Source organism: Chrysochloris asiatica, unplaced genomic scaffold (genome assembly GCF_000296735.1).
Source record: "Chrysochloris asiatica unplaced genomic scaffold, ChrAsi1.0 scaffold00198, whole genome shotgun sequence".
Classification (NCBI taxonomy): Eukaryota; Metazoa; Chordata; class Mammalia; order Afrosoricida; family Chrysochloridae; genus Chrysochloris; species Chrysochloris asiatica.
The window spans coordinates 5,104,866-5,124,977 of record NW_006408716.1 but is presented as its reverse complement, the minus strand read 5'-3'; the positions used below and the strand labels follow the sequence as shown (position 1 = coordinate 5,124,977).

At 49.4% G+C, this 20,112-nt stretch overlaps 1 protein-coding gene across 1 annotated transcript in view; it reads left to right on the top strand.

Moving 5' to 3' along the window:
* The window catches only part of GRID1 (glutamate receptor, ionotropic, delta 1), a 1,105,771-nt gene that overhangs the window by 328,777 nt on the left and 756,882 nt on the right, over positions 1-20,112 (top strand). Inside the window, exon 4 of the mRNA XM_006872457.1 lies at positions 14,743-14,948. Coding sequence (XP_006872519.1) covers positions 14,743-14,948 — 206 coding nt within the window. The remainder of the gene's footprint in view (positions 1-14,742; positions 14,949-20,112) is intronic.

Genomic DNA, 20,112 nt, shown 5'->3' with positions numbered 1-20,112 from the left:
ATATAATTTAATTGATACTGACTGTGTTTAATAACTGACTCACAAAATCCCAGAACGTTTAAGAGCAGGTTTTCATGAGGTGGTACATGCAGGCTTCAGCACACACTATGTATGAGTGCATGTGCGTGCGTGTGTGAATGAGTGTGAGTGTATGTGGGTATGGATGTGTATGCGTGCTTGAGTGTGAGTATGAACATGAACATTGTGACTGTGTGTGAGTGGAAATGCATGAGAGTGTGTGCAGAACGAGGGTGGAGAGATTTTCTGTGCACCCAGCATCAGGCCTGGGGCAGAGCCACCTGTCCCTCCTACGTTCTCTGTCCCTTTGTACTGATTCACTATCCTCAGGCCCTGGGCCTATATCCATCATCCTTTGCTCCCCACCCTGGTACCCCCACTTGGCCCATGTTCAATCTCTACTGATCCCTCCTGGACCATGCCCTGGCTTCTGCTGGCCTCTGGGCAGGCCTTTGTCCTTCAGGTCACACCTCAGCTCCCTCCAAGCATTGCCAAACTGATAGTTCCCAATCGAACCTTCCTGTACCCCCGGGAATGTCCCCACTGCCTGGCTTCTTCCAGGATTTCAATACTCTGCCCTGCCCCGAACCCCAGACTTACCACATGGCACCTCTGGGCTCTACTTCTACTGCATAGAAGAGAAAGAACCCTGGCAATGCTGACTTCATTTCCACTTGCCCCTGAGGGGCAGCCATCCATCTGTCTGTGTGGCTCCAACATGTTCAGATGCCAGCACAGGCCAAACCCTGGCACCCTTGAGCAGAAAGCCGGCCCCTTCTGCCCCCTTCCACCTGATCCTCCCCACCTCTACCTCTCAAGCAGAGGATTATTCCCCGTGCAATTCTTTGCACATCTTTCCTTCTCAACTGTGAGATCTTCAAGGGTGGCGGTACCAGCATAGCTCCAGGTGGGCACTGGGATGTGTGTGGCTGGGGAGGAGCCTGGCTGGAGCCCCTTGTCCTGTAGGGCTGTCTGTGGAAGACCCTGCAAGGGTGGTCACATCAGCGAGCCCCTTGGGGGTAGCTTCACTTTCAACTTTGCAGGCAGCACCTCTTCAGAGTCAGGCTTCAGAGGGGACAAATTCGCCCAGATAAATATCAAAGAGCAGTTGTATCAATGAAAACATATAAGCTAAAGAACATTTCTTAGTTGTCAAAGGAAAGCTGTAAGACAGGGTCCCTGAGCCAGGACTGATGGGACACAGGGGTTGGGGCTGGCCCCAGTGAAGGGGCTGGTGCTGCAGGAAAAAGCAGGGTCCCTCTTCCTAAGTCCCTTCATCAGAGTTGATTTTACTGGAGGAGGGGAGGTGGGCAATGAGGTCAGAGAGCGTAATAGACAGGAGGTTTGTGTGAGCATGTGGATGCATCAGTTTCCTTTTTTGTCCAGCCCTAAAGACCTGATACACGTTCTTCCTCCCACTCAGTACCTAGAGCTCCTAAAGGAAGTCAGGCAGCAGCCGCTATGAGCCGTGAACTACAGGTGTGTGGGTAAGTTTGGGCATAGATGAGTGCTCTCAGGCGCCCATCAGGAAGCCAGGGATGGCTTCTCCTTCCTTCTCCAGCCTCAGAGTTGACTGTGGGAGGTAGCTTGGATAGGCTTGGTGTGACTGTGTTCATAAGTCCTCGTTTTAGCCGGATCCCCTTCTTCTGTCTTGTGCAATCTGGCCAGTTTCAGGAATGCCACCATAGTTAGCCTTCTTGCGGGGACACCATCCCCACTACCCTCATTCCCAGTAGAACCATTAGCTGGTGGACTCCAGGAGGTCTTGCTGTCCATGTTTGGGCAGACTGCAGCATGCTTCCTTTCCTGCCCACCTGGAAAAAACCTCTTCATTCTGCAAGTCCCAGTTCATGGGCTTCATTCTTGGATGGCCTTCCTCCTGACACTGCCTGGTAATTAGCCTCGTCTCAGGCCCTTCACTATTCCTAGTACGGACCTTGAGTCCAGTGTGTCTGTCTGATTTCTGCTGTATTGGTGTCTGATGGTTTTGGGCACCACAGCAGGGGTGCACCACACTCACTTAGTGTGAGGGTCAGAAAGGTGACATGAGCAATGGGCTGGTCCTGTAGCCTTGTCAGGGGGAGATGGGAACAGCAAGCCCCACATACATCTGGCAGCTGGTGGTCCTAAGGATCAAGAGCGTGTGCTGGTGGGTGAGGGGAGGCGGTGAGGAATGGGATAGCAGAGAGTGTCCCCTGGCAGTTTCCAAAGTTGGGACTCAGCCCAGGCTTGCTCCTAAGTCATTCCAATGGAGCTGCTGGTCTTAGGAGCGTGAGTTTTTCTTCCCAGCGACCATTTTCAGTATTACTGAGGATGCTGCATCTCTCCAAGTGACCTTCTGGGGACCAAGGCCTTGAAGGGACTAAAGGCTAACTCTTCCTGGGGGTCTGGCGCTCACTCCCTGCTGGACGTGTCCAGCTTGGGTCTTGCTCCCTTCCTATAGACCTCTGTTGTATATGCCAGCCTGGGTTGAAACCATCCCTGAGAATGCTGGAGAACGAACTGCTGAAATCAATACCAAATACTTGTAAGTGAAAGGTGACGTGAAAATCAAACTTTATTTGTGGAACTTCTAAGAATCATTAGCATATTATGGATCCTTTAAAAATATGATCTCACTCAGTTGACAGAAGGGAATAGAAAATCAAAGTGACTATTTATTGCAGTGGGAATAAGGGAACTGCAGAATAAAAAAATTTAAAAAAAAATTCTTTTGAAGGAGGCAGAGATTTGAAACATCGACGACAATAGCAGATAAACATAGAATTTTATCCAAATACTGGAACTTGATTCGGAACAGAAGTTGGTGAAGAATTATTTTATAAACCCATTTTCATCATAACATGTGTAAAATGCAAATTCTGATCATTATGTAAATTCGTTACTTGGTGTAATTTACTTAATTCAAAGCACTTAATGCAGCGTGGTATGTTTTTTCCAAAGTGCCAGAGTAGACGTTTATTTTAAATTGTTTTTAATCTCGATCTTCTAGCCTGATTATTTAAAATGGTTTTCCCTTGTGTTTGTTTTTAAATGGAAAGGAGCAGAGCTTGGTGGCAAGTGGAACATGTTATAATCAACAGATGCCCTCCATGGTAGGGACTCCAGGAAGGGAGCTGGGGACCCTTTGCACATAGGTCCCTTTACCTGAAATGTCCCACCTGTGCAGACACCCCTGGTAATGCACCACAGGTATTACCTGGAAACTTTGTCTTCTTCTCTTTCCTGAATCTGCTCTTCTATGCTATCATTTGCTGTTGTTCAGTGCCGTCTAGTTGGTACTGACTCATAGCGACCCTATGTACAACTGAACAAAACATTGGCCGGTCCTGTGCCAACCTCACAGTCGTTAATATGCCTGAGCTCATTGCTGCTGACACTATGCCAACCCAACTCGTTGGAGGTCTTCCTGTTTTTCTCCAACTGTCCATTTTACCAAACATGAGATCCTTCTCCAGGGACTGGTCCTTCCTGTTAATATGTCCAAAGGATACGAGGCCAAGTCTGGCCATCCTGGCTTCCAAGGAGCATTCTGGCTGTACTCCTTCTGACACACATCCGTTGGTTCTTTTGGCAGTTCATGGTACTTTGCGCATTTTCCTCTAACACCGTAACTCAAATGCGTCAATTCTTGTACAGTCTTCCTTATTCGTGGTCCAACTTTCACATGCATATGAGGTTATTGAAACGATCATGGTTTTGGTCAGGCGCACCTTAGTCCTCAAACTGACATCTGTGCTGTTCAACACTTTAAAGGGATCTTGTGCAGTAGATTTACCTAATGCAGTACGTCCTTTGATTTCTTGACTGCTGCTAACATGAGTGTTGGTGGTTGATCCAAGCAAAATGAAGTTTTTGACAGCTTCAGTCTTTTCTCCATTTAATTTATTGTTATTTATTAGTGCAGTGGTAAGGAATTTTGTTCTCTTTACATTGAGGTGCAACCCATACTGAAGGCTGTGGCCTTTGATGTTCATCAGTAAGTATTTCAAGTCTTCTTCGCTTTCAGCGAACAAGGTTGTATCCTCTGCGTGACTCAGGTTGCTAATGAGTCTTCCTCCAATCCTGATGCCACGCTTGTCTTCATGCAATCCAGTTTCTTGTATTATTTGCTCAGCATACAGATCACTTATCATGGCTGGTTCTAAAACCTCTCGGCATAGAATTAATTCCAGTTACTCTGACTCACAGAGGCCCAAAGAATATCACAGTAGAACTGTGCTTCATGAGTTTTTCAATGGCTCAGTTTTGGAAAGTAGCCTCGTTCAAGGCACCTCTGGATGGATTTGAACGTTCAGCCTTTTGTTTAGCGGTTGAGTGCGTTAATCGTCCGTACCACCTGGTCAGAGAAGAAGGGGCCACGGTATTATTGGCTCCTATTACATGCAGAAATTAGTTCTCTTTCTCAGAGAGTTTCCAATGACATTTCAGCTACTTTAAAACTTTGGAACTTCTATTATCACAGAAGGGAGAGCAACCTTTTTAGTCTTCTATTGTGTCGTCCGATTGTCAGAATGGCACCTCCCTTCTTGATGAGCCTCCTGAACAAGAGAGATGATTTGCTCATTTAAGAGCCCTTTGGGGGCGTTCCTCATGGTGCTGATGAGAAGGTTGGAAGCTGACAGCCACCGAACATTTATTTTGCACTGTACCAGCTGGAATGTCAGCCCCTCCCTGAAGGAGTCTAACGCACCCATAAAGACCATGGTAAGCTGTGGCCTGCACATGAAGAAATGGGTTCAGAGAGGATGTTTGCCCAAGGCCTCCCACCTAGTGAGGGCAGGATTCGAGCCCATGCCTTAGTACACCTGGAGGAGAGGCCAATAGGTCTGCTTTTCCGGTGTTCCTCCCTGAGCTTAGGCCCCTCAGGCCTCCATGGAGAGGGTGGGTCTTAATCACCCAGAGGTGTCATTCTGGAGATTAATTGAGACCTGAAATTGTCAGCTAGGATTGTGGCCAGGACAGAGGACAGAAAATCCCTGGGCAGCCAGATTTAGAGCTGGCTGGAGTGTTGCTAGGAATAGAGGCCATCCCTTTCGGGGTTTATTGTTCACCTGGGCCCTTGAGATACAAGCTTAATGGCCTTGCTCACTCATCACCAGGTAGACCCAGCTCATGTTGTACCAAATGTGGGCTCCCCATGCCATACAGTGCGTCTCTGGCATCCCTGCTCATCTCCCACGGCTTGCCTGTGTGTCTCCTTGCTTCTGTAAAGGTGTCCTCTTTAACACCTATGTGATTTGGTTGCACACATTTGTTTGCTTATGAAACACAGTGTGTAGGGTGCCCAGGACCCAGGCTGGCGCGTAGCAGGCACTCAGCTAATGCCTGAGGGACCATGCCTTTCTTTAGGGCCAGGATTCCCGGCAGGACCGAGAACTCCTGGAGAACAGTTGTGTTTTTACAAAGCTTCTGCTATAGGGACCACCATAGGGTTTGACTCACAGGAGTGCTCAGAAATTATTTGTGGAAGAAAGAAGAGAGAGAAGAAGAAAGGAGGGAAGGAATAATGACATGAAGAAGAATGGGAAAGAAGGAAAAGAGGTAGGGGGAGAGGGGGAGATGGAATGAGGGAGGAAGTAAGAAATGGAGGGAGGGAAGGAAAAAGAAGGGAGGAAGTGGGAGGGCATGGCGGGGCAGCCAAAGTGTACAGAGGAGGAAGCTCAGGGCAGAAGGGAGAGGTGCTCCTTTGAATTGGAGCTGCAAGCAGGTAGTCCCATGAGATCGCTTTTCTGGGGGATGGTGGGTCCTACCTTATAGCAGAAAGGCCAGCCTCCATCACCTCGAGTTTCCATGCCTGTGACAAAGATGGTGGTATTGTGATTTGGGAGTGTTGGTAGTGAAGTAGACAATAAAGGAGGAAGAGAGCTTGGGTTGGGATCCTGGTTAGGAATTTGAATTATGGATAAACAGCATCTGGGGACAAATTCAGAGCATCATTTGGGGCCAGATAAGGGAGAAGTAAAAAAGTCCATAGTATCAAAGTGTGTCTCAGCGTTTGGAAAAATTGCCAATTACCAAAACACTTTTAAATGTGAACTTCTGTGAGTGTGAGGTGCAGCCTTCGTGCATATATAAGTATGTTATAGATCGTAAAATATTTTTTATGTGTATGCTGCGCTGGGCCCGTTCTTGGAAACTGGAAAGAGTAGGGGGAGCAATTTGGAATGTGCTCTTACATTTCAGTAAGTTTTTCACAATGAAACTGCTTAAACAAACCAGTGACTTTCTGAAGGAATGGTGGGCTAGTCACAGCTATAACCTTAGACTTATCAAAACTGCTGCCTAATTCCAGTTTCTTCCTGATGGCCAGTCTTGGTTGGATATATGGTCACTGTAACTGATGAACACACGTTTGCTTGGTTACTTGGATCCTACAAACTTTACTGCCCTGACTCAGAGCTAGGCCCTGGGGGATTGGATGGGGAAATGAGGAAGGCTTGGCTCCTCCTTTCCCTGCACTCTGGTTGTTAATTTGAGGGAGGCATTAATTCTAACTAGAAAGGATCTGAGGTAGCATCAGAGGAGAGGTATGGTTTAAGTTGAGTTTTGATGGCAGGGTGGAATGTTGTACATTTCCAGACAGAAATGTACATCTAGGCAGAGGGTGTGTATGGTGTCTGTGATACGTGTGCTGTGTGGATGTGTATGTGGTATGTGTGGAGTGTCTGATGTGTGTGGTGTGTATGTGTGTGTGGTGTGTCTGTATGATGTGCAATATGTATGATATGTGGTTTATATTTGTGGGCATGCATGTAGAAGAGCTCAGGTTCTGGAGCATAGGGTGCTTGGTTTCTTCTGGTGGTGGTGGTGGTGGTAGTAGTGGAGGTGGGTGATGTTGATGATGTTGACCCGAAGCCACAAGAACTATTAAAGGCAAGAAGATATCTACAGTCCCAGATGTATGGAGGTTTATTTTGGATACAATAAAGCTACTTTTTAGGTCTTTTGTAGCAGATTTAGAGATTTTGTCTCACTTACTTTGAACATGTTCTCAGGAGAAACCAATCTTTGGAGAAAGACATTATCCTTGGTAAAGTAGGGGATCAGTGCAAAAGAGGAAGGCCCTCAATGAGACGGATTAACATTGGAACAGTAGCTGCCACAATGGACTCAAACAGAGCAGCAGTTGAGAGAATAGTAGAGGACTTGGCAGTGTTTTGTTCTGTTACATATAAGGTCATTGTGAGTTGGCACCAACTCCATGGCACCCAGTAACAAGCACAGTAGTAGTGTCTGGAAAGCTTTTTGTTTGCTCAGAGTTGATTGATGGGTGCTTTTAAGGCGATTCGTTTCTTGTTGTTGTTGTTAAGTGCCGTCGAGTCGGTTCCGACCCATAGCGACCCTGTACAGGGTTTCCGAGGGTGTAAATCTTTACGGGAGTAGAAAGCCTCATCTTTCTCCCGTGGAGCGGCTGGTAGATTCGAACCGCTGACCTTAAGGTTCGCAGCCCGATTCGTAACCACTACGCTAGCCTCTTCTTAATAAACAAACATGGCTGCAGGGTTTGGAGCAGGGTTCTGTTGTGCCCACAGGAACCTGTGAGGATCCTGGGGAGGGCCTCATAGGAGGTTGGAGCAGAAGTCCAGAGGTTAGTGTGTGGTAGGTTCAGGAGGTGACAGGGGCAAGGTTGAGGGGTCTCCTTTCCCATATGTGTCTGGCATTCCTAAGCTATGATGGCGACAGGAGACCTGAATATAGATGGCACCAAGGGCAGGACAGGAGTGCCTGGGGGGGGGCTAGGGATGCTTGAGGAGAGGAGATTAGGAAGGCTGGGAGCAAAAGGAGTGTGCAGTATCTGGAAAAGGAACTCCGGGGAAGGACTCTGAGGAGGGGTTGCGGGCTGGGTGCTCTGAAGAACCATGGAAGGCAAAGATAAAGAGAATGGCCTAGTGTGTGGATAACTTTTCAAGAGCATCAGAAAGGATTGGAGTGAGCGAGGCCAGCCTCGGCTGTACTGGTGAGCAGTCAGGGAGTGGCCGAGGGTGCTCAAGCAAAACATTTGAAAGCCAGGATCTGGCTCCCGAAACTAAGTTCTCTTTCAGGGTGGGAGGCATGTCTCAGGTTACTGCGCATACCCAGCTTTCTTCTCTGACATCTCCACTGTCTTGAGTCGCCTCGGTGGTCCTCCCCTTCCTGGATAAGAGCCAGGCTCCTACTCATTTGGTGTTAGAGCCCTTAGTGTGCCATTAGACCCTTTCTATATAGTGTTCTTCTGTCTGGAATGCTGTTTCCCAGAGGTCTCCATACCATCACTTTGTCAGTTAGAACCACATCTGTTTTCTTCAGAGCAGTTACCACTCTGGAGATGATCTGGTTTTCCCTTGTTGGTTGGTATCACTCATTCTCCAGCTCTGAGGTGTCACGTGGACAATGGGGTGTTTTCATTTTTCTTCCCCCCATACCTGGAGAGTGCCTGACTCAGAAGGCTCCTCCTGTCCAGACTGGAAGAGGGACGAAGTGGATGCCTTCATAGGGTGTGCATTGAGGACGGATTCATTCAGGCTTGGGTATTGGAAAGACCTCTGGAGACTGGCTGCCGGTCCCGGGTGTCAACACACCAAATTTGTTGTGGGAAATCCTCACCCAGTGTGGCTCCAGGAACCTCACACATCCGTCACCCAGTTCCCTGAGTTCCTGAGCTGCCTCCTTTCCTTGGAGCTTGACCTCCCCTGCTCCACATGTCTCGTGCCTGCATGTAACCTCAGGGAGTCAGGCATTCTTTGCTGGACTGGGGTGTAGTGAGACCCCAATAGGGGATAGTCTGGTTAGAGAAGCTTTGTCAGCAACCTGAATATAAGGCTTATTAGGGGAGACTTAGTGGCATTGTGGGTTAATGCGCTGGACTGCAAAGTCAGTTTGATCTGCAAGGTTGACGTTTCAAGCTCACCAGCCGCTCCTCGGGAACCCTATGCAGGGTCACTATGGATTGGAACCGACCAGACAGCACTTAACTACAGTAACCACAAGGTCAAGATCAAGGTCTCCATGGATCACGGGACCTGTGAGTTGCCTGTTCGGCTCAGTCCCTGTGTGTCCTTCCTGGGGAGCACCAGCTGGCAGTTGGCTTTTTTGGAGGTAGGGTGGTTAGGTGGTAGGGGTGGCATTGCAAATGCAGTCTGTTACAGGGAGAAATGGACTTTTGCTGGAGAAGCAGGTTTCCTTGGCCCCACCATTCAGGGTGTGTTCCTGTGACTGATATTTTGCCCCTTCCCCTTCTCCAGTACAGCTGAGTAAGAGCTTGTGAGAGCTGACCTTTTCAGCCAAATGGGAGCCGGCAGTTGTAGCCAGGGGCCGGGGTCCCTTGGGAGAGTTGCCTTCAGTCTGCATCAGTTATTCCAGGTGTGAGAGGAGCCAGCCACTGACGGGAGACAAAACTCTCTCTGATGGCTTAGGCCCATTCGGGCTGCGAGGCCAGAGCCAGGAATGGGCAGCTGAGGGCAGACAGGAGACTGCCCTCTCAGACTCTCCATGTACATGTGCCTTGGGGCACGTGTGGTCCTGAAACAGCGGTCATCTGACCAAGACATCCCGTAGTCCCAGGGAAGAGAAACAGTCCTATAGTTGAGATGGACTTAGGCAGAGACTTCAGGGGATAGACTCAGGGAACTTCCGTCGGTCTGGGAGGAAGACCACCCTGGTGGGATGTGTGAGGTTCCGGGAGCCACACTGGTGGCCTCCAGACCCTCAGACCCATGCACAGAGCATGGAGTCGTGTTGAATCCATGTGGCCAACCTGCTCATGGACACATGCAGAAAGGCCCACTGGAACACACAAGGTTGTCTCTGTCTCTCTGAGGATGCAGCGTCTGGAAGAGGTTGGGGGAGCTGGCGGGTCTCAGGGTAGCATCTTTGGCCCCCTATACCTACACCTTTTCCCTGCACATGTCTGGGTCCCAACACATCCTTGAGTCAGGGAGGACCAATAGGTGTCCAAGGGAAGGGATAGTTCTGCAGACCGTTCAGACCTCTCAGTGGGCCCTGCATGGACAGAGCCACTGGGGAGAAGGGATTGGTACGTGGGTGCTTTTTCATGGAGGATGTCATAAAACACACTGGACAGAATGCATCCGATTCGGATGGTCTGTCATGGCTGTCGGAACCCCGGTGGTATAGTGGGTTATGTGTTAGGCTTCTAACTGTCAGATTAGCAGTTAGAACCCACCAGAGCCGCTCCACAGGAGAAAGACGAGATTTTCTGCTCCCGTAAAGATTTACAGTCTTGGAAACCCTATGCAGGGTTGCTATGAGTTAGAACTGACTCGACGGCACACAACAACAACAACACAACAGTAACACTCGTGACAGTCAGAGGATGAAACAAACCATCCCCAAACTTAGTGCCTTAGAACCTCCATCTTTTGTTATTTTCGTGGGTTGGCCAGTCTGCTCTGGGCTCACTTGTGCATTTGAGTGCAGCTGACCTGGGGCTATACAAGGCTCCATTCTCCTACTGGTGCCTCTCACCCCTCAGCAGGACAGCTGGGGATGTTCTCTGGGTGGTACAAGGACCAAACAAGGGAACGATGCAGATGCTTACTGATCGTCTGATAGTTTCACATTGACAACTGTCCTGAAGGCCAAGCAGGGCAGGCAGCTGCAGCTGGTGTGGGAGCTGGAAGCTATTTCAGAGTGGCAGGACAGAAGGTGTCCATGTCAAGAGGCCGTTCCTAGGAGCCTGCATGGCACCGATAAGTCTGCCGACGCCCACTGGTTAAATGGAGTTTTCTCAGGCAGTGCCATCCTTTCAGTGATGACAGAATTAATCTGTGTCTGCACTGCCCAATATGGTAGCCACATGGGGCTGTTGACTGACTACCTGCAGTGTGGACCATGTGACTGCAGAACTAATTTGTTATTTGCTTTAATTTTAACAAATAGAAAGAGCCCTTGTCATTTCTGGTGTGGTGCTCTGGGCTAATGCGTCAGACTGCAAAGTCATTTGAACTGCAAGGTAGATGGTTCAAGCTCACCAGCTGCTCCTTGGAAACCCTACACAGGGTCGCTATGGGTCAGAATCGACTCGATGGCACTTCACTGCAACATGTCATTTCTGACCGCTATGTTGGCTGCTTTTGTGCCTCAGGTGACCATTGGCTGCAAGCCACACACACAGCTTACTGCTACTTTTGGCATGGATGGCTGCTCAGTGCCATGATGCCCTCAAGCTTTCCCTGGTGGGTGGAGGTGGTGCTGGGAGCCAGGGCTGCCAACAGGCCTGGGGTTGCCCAGTTATGCCCTTTCCCTGCAGCACTCTGCTCCCAGACATCTCTGCCTATTGGCCCTGCTATGCTCAGATTTCTTAGGAAGCTAGGAAGGCTTCTTTGAACTTTCTCTTTAAGAGTCTTTGGGCTACAGATGTCCAGAGGTCCGAGCAGACTCACAAGCACCTGCAGGTGTCATCAGCCTGGGAATGGGGCAGGTGGAAGGCAGTGCGTGCTGACCTTGGTCAGTCATCTTCCCCACTGGGCAGATTTGGAGAGCCTTGTCCAGTGTTAGTCTCGAGATTTGGCTAAGAGGGCCTTCTTGCTACTTGACACGTCCATCCTTGATGCTTCAGTAGACTGCCATGCTCTGGTGAGTGGGAGAGGTCCAGATGCATGACTGCTCCATGGATCACAGCTCTGATGACAGGGTGGCAGACTCAGTTCATGGCTGGGCTAGAGTCCTGGGCCCAGAGTGTGAGCATCAGCCACACATTTGCTCTGTCTCAAAGGGTTTCTGGGGTTTCCTCTCTACACCAATGAGTTAGAAGATTGGCGCCCTATACCTCCCAAGCATGGGCCCCTGAGACAAGCAAGTAGAACCCACAAGAATTGAGATCCCCATTCCCACCCGCTCCATACACAGAGTAGACAGGGATGGGCAACTTGGACATTGGCTACCCAAAATGGGGGCGCTTCAAAGGCAAGAAGTGACTGGCTTACAAGCTTTCAAGAGGGAACCTAGATTCAGAGGGCATGGAGGAAGATAGAATCTCCACTGAGTAGTGTCCAATCTGTCTAGGCGGGGCTGATGAAATGAAATGCGCATAGGTCTCTTGTGATACAATAGTGAATAACTGTTATCAGGACTGATTGTGAGGGTTGGAAATGTAAAGGTAGACGTTCTGTAGCAAGGAAGGGAGTGATGAACTTTTCAGTCTAAGAGCTGAGGTCCCTGGACCACCAAGGGAGAAGAGCAGAGAGCGGGACCCTACCCAGAGAAGCAGTGATGCCTGAGATGGAAACAGAGACAATGACGTGGAGAGATGGAGCAGCTGGGGACTCTAGACCCAGAGAGGGAGAGGGCCTGTGTGCTGACTGAGGTGCAGGCTTGTAGTGTATACCCTTTGGTTGGTTGATGATGCATGGAGGGGATTGCAACCATGGCAATGAAATGCTATACGATAGAATGATTGTAAAACTAATGTTCTCCCATATAAACGATCACATAATTCACAATAAAACATTAAAAAAAAATTGCGATTCCCTCAGGTTGAAGAGCACCTTATAGTATGATGAAAATGCTAGTCAGGTATGTTCACTCCCAGTGTATGGTTGAGCAAAATGAGGCACCAAATGGGATGTGTTTTAGTAGCTGTACTACACATTGAACGTACAAGCCCGCAGAAGGGACCAGGGCCATAGTGAGAGATGCTGCTCATGCCCCTAGCGAGAACTTCCATGGGGTCCCACTCCCCTCCCGGGTCTTTTGTTTGGATCTCCTCAAGGGCTTTATCACAAATGAGCTGGCACAGGACTTACTGGAGAGCCAGCCTCCCACAGCTCACATGGTGTGTGGCTTCTAGAACATTCATGAGGTCTGTGGGATAGGTCCTTCATTAGCCCGCTAGTGATGCTGGAGGAGATATACTACCAGTGCATGGCTTTAGTGAACACAACTTTATTTTCTCACAGTTCGGAAAGCTAGAAGTCTGCCTTTAGGGTGCTCCATCAATGGGAAGGCTCTCTCTCTCTGTTGGCTCTGCAGGGAGATACTTGTCTCTTCCAGCTTCATGCCCTTGGTTCTTTGGTGATCTTCCCATGCATGGCATCTGCCTTCCTCCACTTGTGCCTATTTCTTTGTCTAATTGACTCTTTTTAGTATCTCAGAATGGGCTAGCTTTAGTATATTCACGACACTGATACTATGTCATTAACATGATTAAGCAAAACCCTAATCCCAAAGGAAATGACATCCACAAGTATAGGACTTAGCATTCCAACATATACTCACATTTCAGGGAGCCCAGGATTCCATTCATATATCAGGCACAGACTGGGAATAGGGGAAAGGGACTAGATGGATGGAGAACATGAGTCTTTCCCTTTGACTTTGATGCTCAGTGTGTCTGTCGGGAGGTCCGACCTGGGCACTGGGCAGGCATCACATGGCCTTTGGGAGACCTAGCTCAAGCCCAGCAGCACAGCTGTAGGGTATTGTGCAGGGCAAGCCTTGCCCTTGGTAACTGGGATTTGGGGATGAACCAGGTTCAAGGACCATCCCAGGCTTTGAAAAAGTAGCATATTGAACATGACTTTTGACTGCAGATGACAGAAATCCATCTGAAGTTGATTTAAGCAAGAAAGGGAGTTGACTGACTAGTGGAACTGAAAATCCTGGAGCAACAGGCTTCAGGTCTAGCTGGATTAGAAGCTCCAGTGATCTCATCGTGATGGGACCTCACTCTTAGATCCCCTCCTCTGCACTGGTCCCATTCCTTGGCAGGCCTCCGTTTAGGGATGCTGAGAGAAAATCTGGACACTGACTCAAAATCAGATCTACCCTTACAAGGGTTGTGTTGTTGTTAGTGAGTCAATTCTGACCCATTGCAACCCTGTGTACGGTTTCCAAGGAGCAGCTGGTGAGCTTGAACCACCAACCTTGCAGTTCAAACGACTTTGCAGTATAGCTGGGCTCCAGGTTCTCCCTGGACACATCCCCTATGATTCACTCCAGCTTCTTTGCTCCTCTCCTTACGGGGGCTTGCTTCCTACCCTCCTGGCAACCACAGAAGTGAGCCCAGGCCTCTATACTGGGTGCTTCAGCCAGAGCCCCAGGACTGAGTCCCCATGGTTCACCTGGGTCACTCAGGAAGAGGTGCTCTGGTTGGCCAGATCTGGGTCATGTGGCCTGGAATGAGAGTCACATTGAAAGCCAGTGGGGGAGGAGAGCTTCATACTGTGGTGGAAACCAGATTCCTGAATAAGACATGGTATCGGGCCTTGAGATTGGAGTACAAAAGGCCCAGGGAAAGTAGACTCAAGAGCTAGAAGTTGTCTGTGTACTGAGACTGGTCAGGTCAAGGCAGGCAGCAGCCTCAGTTTGCCACCAAGGGGGAAACAGGGAGTTGGAGGGAATGGGGCCTAAGTCAGGGTCTGCTAGCATATGTGGTCCCAGGAACAGACTGTGAGGACTCGGTCCATTGGATGGAAGGATAAGGAGGAAATTGAGCTCATCCAAGGGAGTGCTTTCTGGCTATAGGACTCATGGACAGCAGAATGAGCTCCCCATCGTGGGCGACACCCACTCTGGGTCTGAGTGCTGTTGAGAGGCACAGGACTAAACAGGTGTCTTCTAACCTCTGGCCAGTTAACTATGGTCAGAAACAGGAATCTTGTGCCTGTTGTCTTTAGTGATGGATTTGGGAGTGACCCCTACGTGTTGAGGACATTGGACTTAGATACCCTCCAAAATCTCTTCCCACTTATAGAGAGATGACTCTCCTCTCCTCCTGCCTAGATATTCGTGGGCTCCAGAGCTTCCTGGACCAGGCCTCGCGTTTGGGCCTCGACGTCTCTTTACAGAAGGTGGAAAAGAACATCAGCCATGTGTTCACCAGCCTCTTCACCACGATGAAGACAGAGGAGCTGAACCGCTATCGGGACACGCTGCGCCGCGCCATCCTGCTTCTCAGCCCACAGGGGGCACATGCGTTCATCAATGAGGTTAGTCAGCCGCTGCTGGATGGCTTGGGTCCAGGGCTCTCCATGTGGATGTCTCATGGAGACACGCTGCAATGAAGTTTGCTGGTGATGGTTGAAGTGACTGTGGAGCCACACACAGCCTCGAAAGGGGATCCACGGCTCTGCTCCTGATTGGTTCAGAATGGTGGCCAAGGTCTGCCCAGACCAAGAAGCTGGGGCAACTGGAGCGGAACCTTTTATACTACCCTGTCTGGCTTTCTAAAACATTTCCCTTCCTCCTTTCCCACCCCTCCTGCTTTTTGGCATTAATGACCCTTTCTTTGCTGACAGACATAAGCCCCTAGGGGTAAAATAAATATCTAAGTCTCTGCAGAGGTGGGCAGCTCTACCTTGGAATTTGTTAGTACCTGCGGAATGTGTTTGCTGCCAAGAATGTGTATCGCCTAGTGATATGTGGAACATGTGCTTATTCGTTTAGTACCTCGGCTAATCAGTAGAGTTTTTAAAAACATCTTAATTAGGGGTTAGGAACTTCCAGAGAACACAGCCCCCACCCTCTTAACAAAGAATCCATTAACTTGAGGCTAGACAGCTAAATACGTACGTATACTCTGTGAACCGGCCAATTGGCAACAGCCTGATGATCAGAGAGGAGAAGTGCTGGGTTGGTGGTATCTTTCTGGCCTTGGCTGGCGGTAGGGGGTGTGTTGGGACTGTGCTATGCTTAAGGGCAGAGCAGATGGAACGGTACAGGGCAGTTGGTCGCTCCCTGCAACCTGACCCCCACGTCCCGTTCTCTTTTTTGACCATCTCCGATGAAAAGTAAGATGAAGTAAAAGGCCAAATGATACTAATTCCATTTGATGTGCTTTGCTGGCTTATTTTATGTTCCCCCTGTAATTAATTATTACTCAAAATGCTACCTCATGCATCAGTGCCCAGCATGAAGTCCCCTGCCAGACAAATTAAAATGCGGAGCGGTTAATTTGGTGCAATTGACTGGCAGCCTTGGTGCTCTTGGCTAATCAGGCCCCGGATGGCGCTGGTGGTCGGTCAGCAGGCTGTGATGTCTTGTTGGCTCCTGGCGTTTCCACCAGAGCATGGTTCCCTGGATGGAATGATTCAGTTCAGTAATGGGCAGCTCAGGATTAGCACCGCTAATGTGTTCTGCCTTTCTCAGAATGTTCCCAGCAGCGGATTTGCAAACGTCTGATTGTAGGGTTGCTTTAGTAATGCTGGGGGCTGCTGCTTACCAGCCTCCTCTCTGCTCTTCTCACCAATTCTTTACCTCCTCTCCTTGTTTTCTTTCCTCCTTCCTTCTGCTTCATTGTTAAGCATGGGAGTGGAAAGAAAGTTGGCTTTGGAATTAAATAGATTGGGGTCAAATCCTAGCTCTCCCACCTACTATTTATACGACCTTGTGAAATTTTCCTTTCTTTGGTTTCTTCAGGAGACCTGGTGTGGTGCTAACCACAACGTCGGAGGTTCAAAACCACAAATAGGGATAAAGGAGATGTCAGATATGAAGCAGTTGGCTTATAGCATCTCAAAAAAACATTTTCTCTTTTCACTGTACGTATGCATGCATTTCCTTTCCAGGTGAATTTAGTCTTTGCCTCTGTTTCTAGACCTTATAGGATTTAGTCCTAGCCAAAATTGGTAGCCTACGGACATTATTTCCAAGCGATTAGCTATGCAAACTCTTGCAGTGTTGGATCCAGTTGAGTAGCCTTTGGCCTGCTGCACGCCTGGTTCTCCAGGCTGCATTTAGAAAGCTTTTGCTTTCCCGGGTACCACGGAGGTGGGGATGCCTTTAGAGAGGTTGTCCTTACAGAGCAGGAGTGACAATCAGCTGTGAAAGGGGCCGAGACTGCAGGGAAGAACCAGGTCTGGGCTTTAGGCTGTGGCAATTATCCATCGTTGTTAAGTGCTGTCGAGTTGGCTGTGCTTTATAGCGACCCCATGTAAGATTTCCAGTGAGAGGCTGGTGGGTTTGAACCATCAACCTTGTGGTTAGCAGTCTAGTACATATCCTACAGGACCACAGCAGGGCCCACAATGACCTTTGCTAGCCTTCAACTCCTGCTGGTGAGCGTCTTAGGTTCTTGTCCATGCCCTGGCCTATAGGTGAGGGAGGACGTCTCATCTTCTGAGGCTACCATGGGCCTGCTTCCTCATGTGCATTCTCTGACTGTGAGGTGAAGAAACCAAAACTGACGTTGAATAATAATGTACTTAAGGTCATACAAACAGCAGCCAGGGAGGACGTGATTGGAGTCCATGTTTGATCCATGGACTGATTGGAGCTGGGTGACTGTGGAAAACACAACTTAGAGCAGTTTCTGGAGTGGGCAAAGTAGGGCTGTGCTTTCATCGGAGGGATGCGACTCAACTGCTCTGTCACGGATGCAGGGTTTTAAGGCTGCTTGTGTTCCAAGGACTTTAAGGGTGACTTCCCTGTGTCACTAGAGCACAGCAGGGAAGGAATCCAGTCTCTGGAGTGGAACGTAAACAGTGTGGCTCCCCGGTCCTGCACAGCTCAGCAGAGACCTGGGATGTCCTTCCTGCTCATATGGACCTCCTTTCACTGCCTGGGGACATCATTGGACCTTTTGAACAATTGAATACAACCCGTTCTTTGCTATGAGAAGAAGCAACAGACGATGCTCACAGGGGAGACCTGCTTCCAGAATTTAAGAAACTCAAACAAACATAACAAGGAAGTGGAACGACCCCCTGCTCCCCCAGCAATGGGTGACATGTGAGTGCTTCACTCCACAGATGGTGGCAGGGGTAAGGTACTATAGGGCATGAGTTATGGGGCTGCCTGGCTGTAACTGCTCTCTGTCCCCCATTGGAAAGCCTAGTGAATGTGGACTCTACTCAAATTCTTTTCATTGTATTTCATGTCAACCCATAGCTGAGGCTGAAGTTTTCACTGTTTGTAAATTCTTCATGGTACTCTTCCTGGCTGCGTGACCCATCAGCATATCAACGTGCTACATCGGGGACCTGATGCTTTGCACAGTGTCCACGATGCTGGCTCTTAGCATGTGACACCGCTAGGCTTTCTGTGGTCACCATTCAGTACAGGGAATCTGGTCTGGAGGGGTGGTGGGCTAAGCAGACACTGACCCAGGGGGCCCATGAGCAAGCGTAACTTGCGCCACTTCTAGACCCTCTTATCATCCATTGTCCAGTCTGATTTCACATTTCTCCCTGAAGATCCTTTTTATCTCGGTCTCATCACTCATCATATCAGAACATCACTTGAACAAAGTGTGGCCGCCTCCCTTGAAGAGTTGGGTCTCCGAGATGGGATGGGTGGGAGACAGCTTTCTACACTCTCCTGGTCTTTGGCCTGGAACCCACCCTGGATCTGCTTTTGGGGTCACTGAAGACACAGTCCTCATTTCAGCAGGCCTGCCTTGCTCTTGGCTTGGCGTTGGCCTCTCTGAGCGTGGGAAGGTGACTCTTTGAAATCACCGCCTCACTAGGGCATGAGTTGTGCTCAGCCTGGGCTCTTCCTTGGACTCCTGACTGCTAAGTGGGGGCTCCAACAGTGACACCCATCTGTGATGTCATCCTCATGTGAGCCTTCTTGCCTGAGTCTCCCCCCACCCCCCCACTGAGATCCACTCCTTGCTCCAGGGACCATAGTGCTCCCATTGTGGTCAAGGTGACAGTAGGAAGCCCATCTGTGAGTGGTTGGTTCTTCTCCATCCTGCTCATGTGCCCTCCCTTTCATTTCTCCAACATTTAATGAGCCCCATTGCTGAGCTTGGAGCCCTGGTGTGGTACTGTAAGATAAGCACTGGACTCCTAACTGCAAGGTTGTTGGAAACCCTCTACAGGGTCACTGTGAGTTGGAACTGAGTTGTTGGCATGTAACAACAGCAACAACAATGCTGAGCTGTATAGTGAGGGTATTGTTCCTCATTGTCTGAGGTACCCTGCTAGATGGGGAGACAGCAATGTAAGAAGGCCTCTTCATCTGATAACAGAAGTGTGTGCAGGGCCCTGGGAGAGAAGGACAGGTAGAGTAAGGCCCTCTGGCCAAGGAGAGATGTGGGTTGTCAGAGGGTCAGGGGATGCTGCTCGGTTAGGTGGTGCTGAGGCGGGGGCTGTGGGAATGAACTTGAATTAGCCCTGTGAACAAGGAGAGTCTGGGGCCAAGGAACCTGGCATGACCCTGTATTCAGGGACTTGAGTGTGGTGGTTAATAGCGTGTGTGTGTGTGTATGTGTGTGTGTGTGCAGATCAGGGCATGGCTGGAGCTGAAGCTGGGAAGGCAACAGGAAGAGCTGCAGAGTCCTGGTTGGGGAGTTCACACTTCAGCATTGGGTTGTTCATAGGGTCCTTTTCAGGTGTAGCACTATAGGATAAGCACTGGACCACTTTGAACTGTGAGGTCAGTGGTTCAAACTCATCAGCCACTCTTTGGAAACTCTATACAGGGTTGTTATGAGTCAGAACTGACTCAATGACACATAGCAACAACAACAACAACAACAACAGAGGTTAACACCCTGCAAGTCACCTCTGTAGCCATAGCCCTAAGGTTGTTGGTGTCACATCTGTCTTACTGTTCTGGTTCTTCTCCTGCCCAGGTTTTATGGGTTGATTTCCAATCCACAGCACATTTTGTCTGTGGATTTCCAATCCACAGCACATTTTGTCTGTGGATTTTGGCTTCATCTCATCTTCTTGGAAGGGATTTCATCCATCTGTCCGTCCATTCATCCATCCATCCATCCCTCAACCCATCCATCCATACTTCCTTTCATCCATCCATCCCTCCATCCATCCATCCATCCATCCATCCCTCAACCCATCCATCCATCCATCCATCCATCCATCCATCCATCCATCCATCCATCCATCCATACTTCCTTCCATCCATCCATACTTCCTTCCATCCATCCATACTTCCTTCCATCCATCCCTCCATCCCTCCATCCATCCATGCATCCATCCATCCCTCCATCCATCCATCCCTCCATCCATCCATCCATCCATCCATCCATCCATCCATCCATCCATCCATCCATCCTTCCATCCATCCATCCATCCCTCAACCCATCTATCCATCCATACTTCCATCCATCCATCCATCCCTCCATCCCTCCATACCTCCATCCATCCCTCCCTCCATCCATCCCTTCATCCATCCATCCCTCCCTCC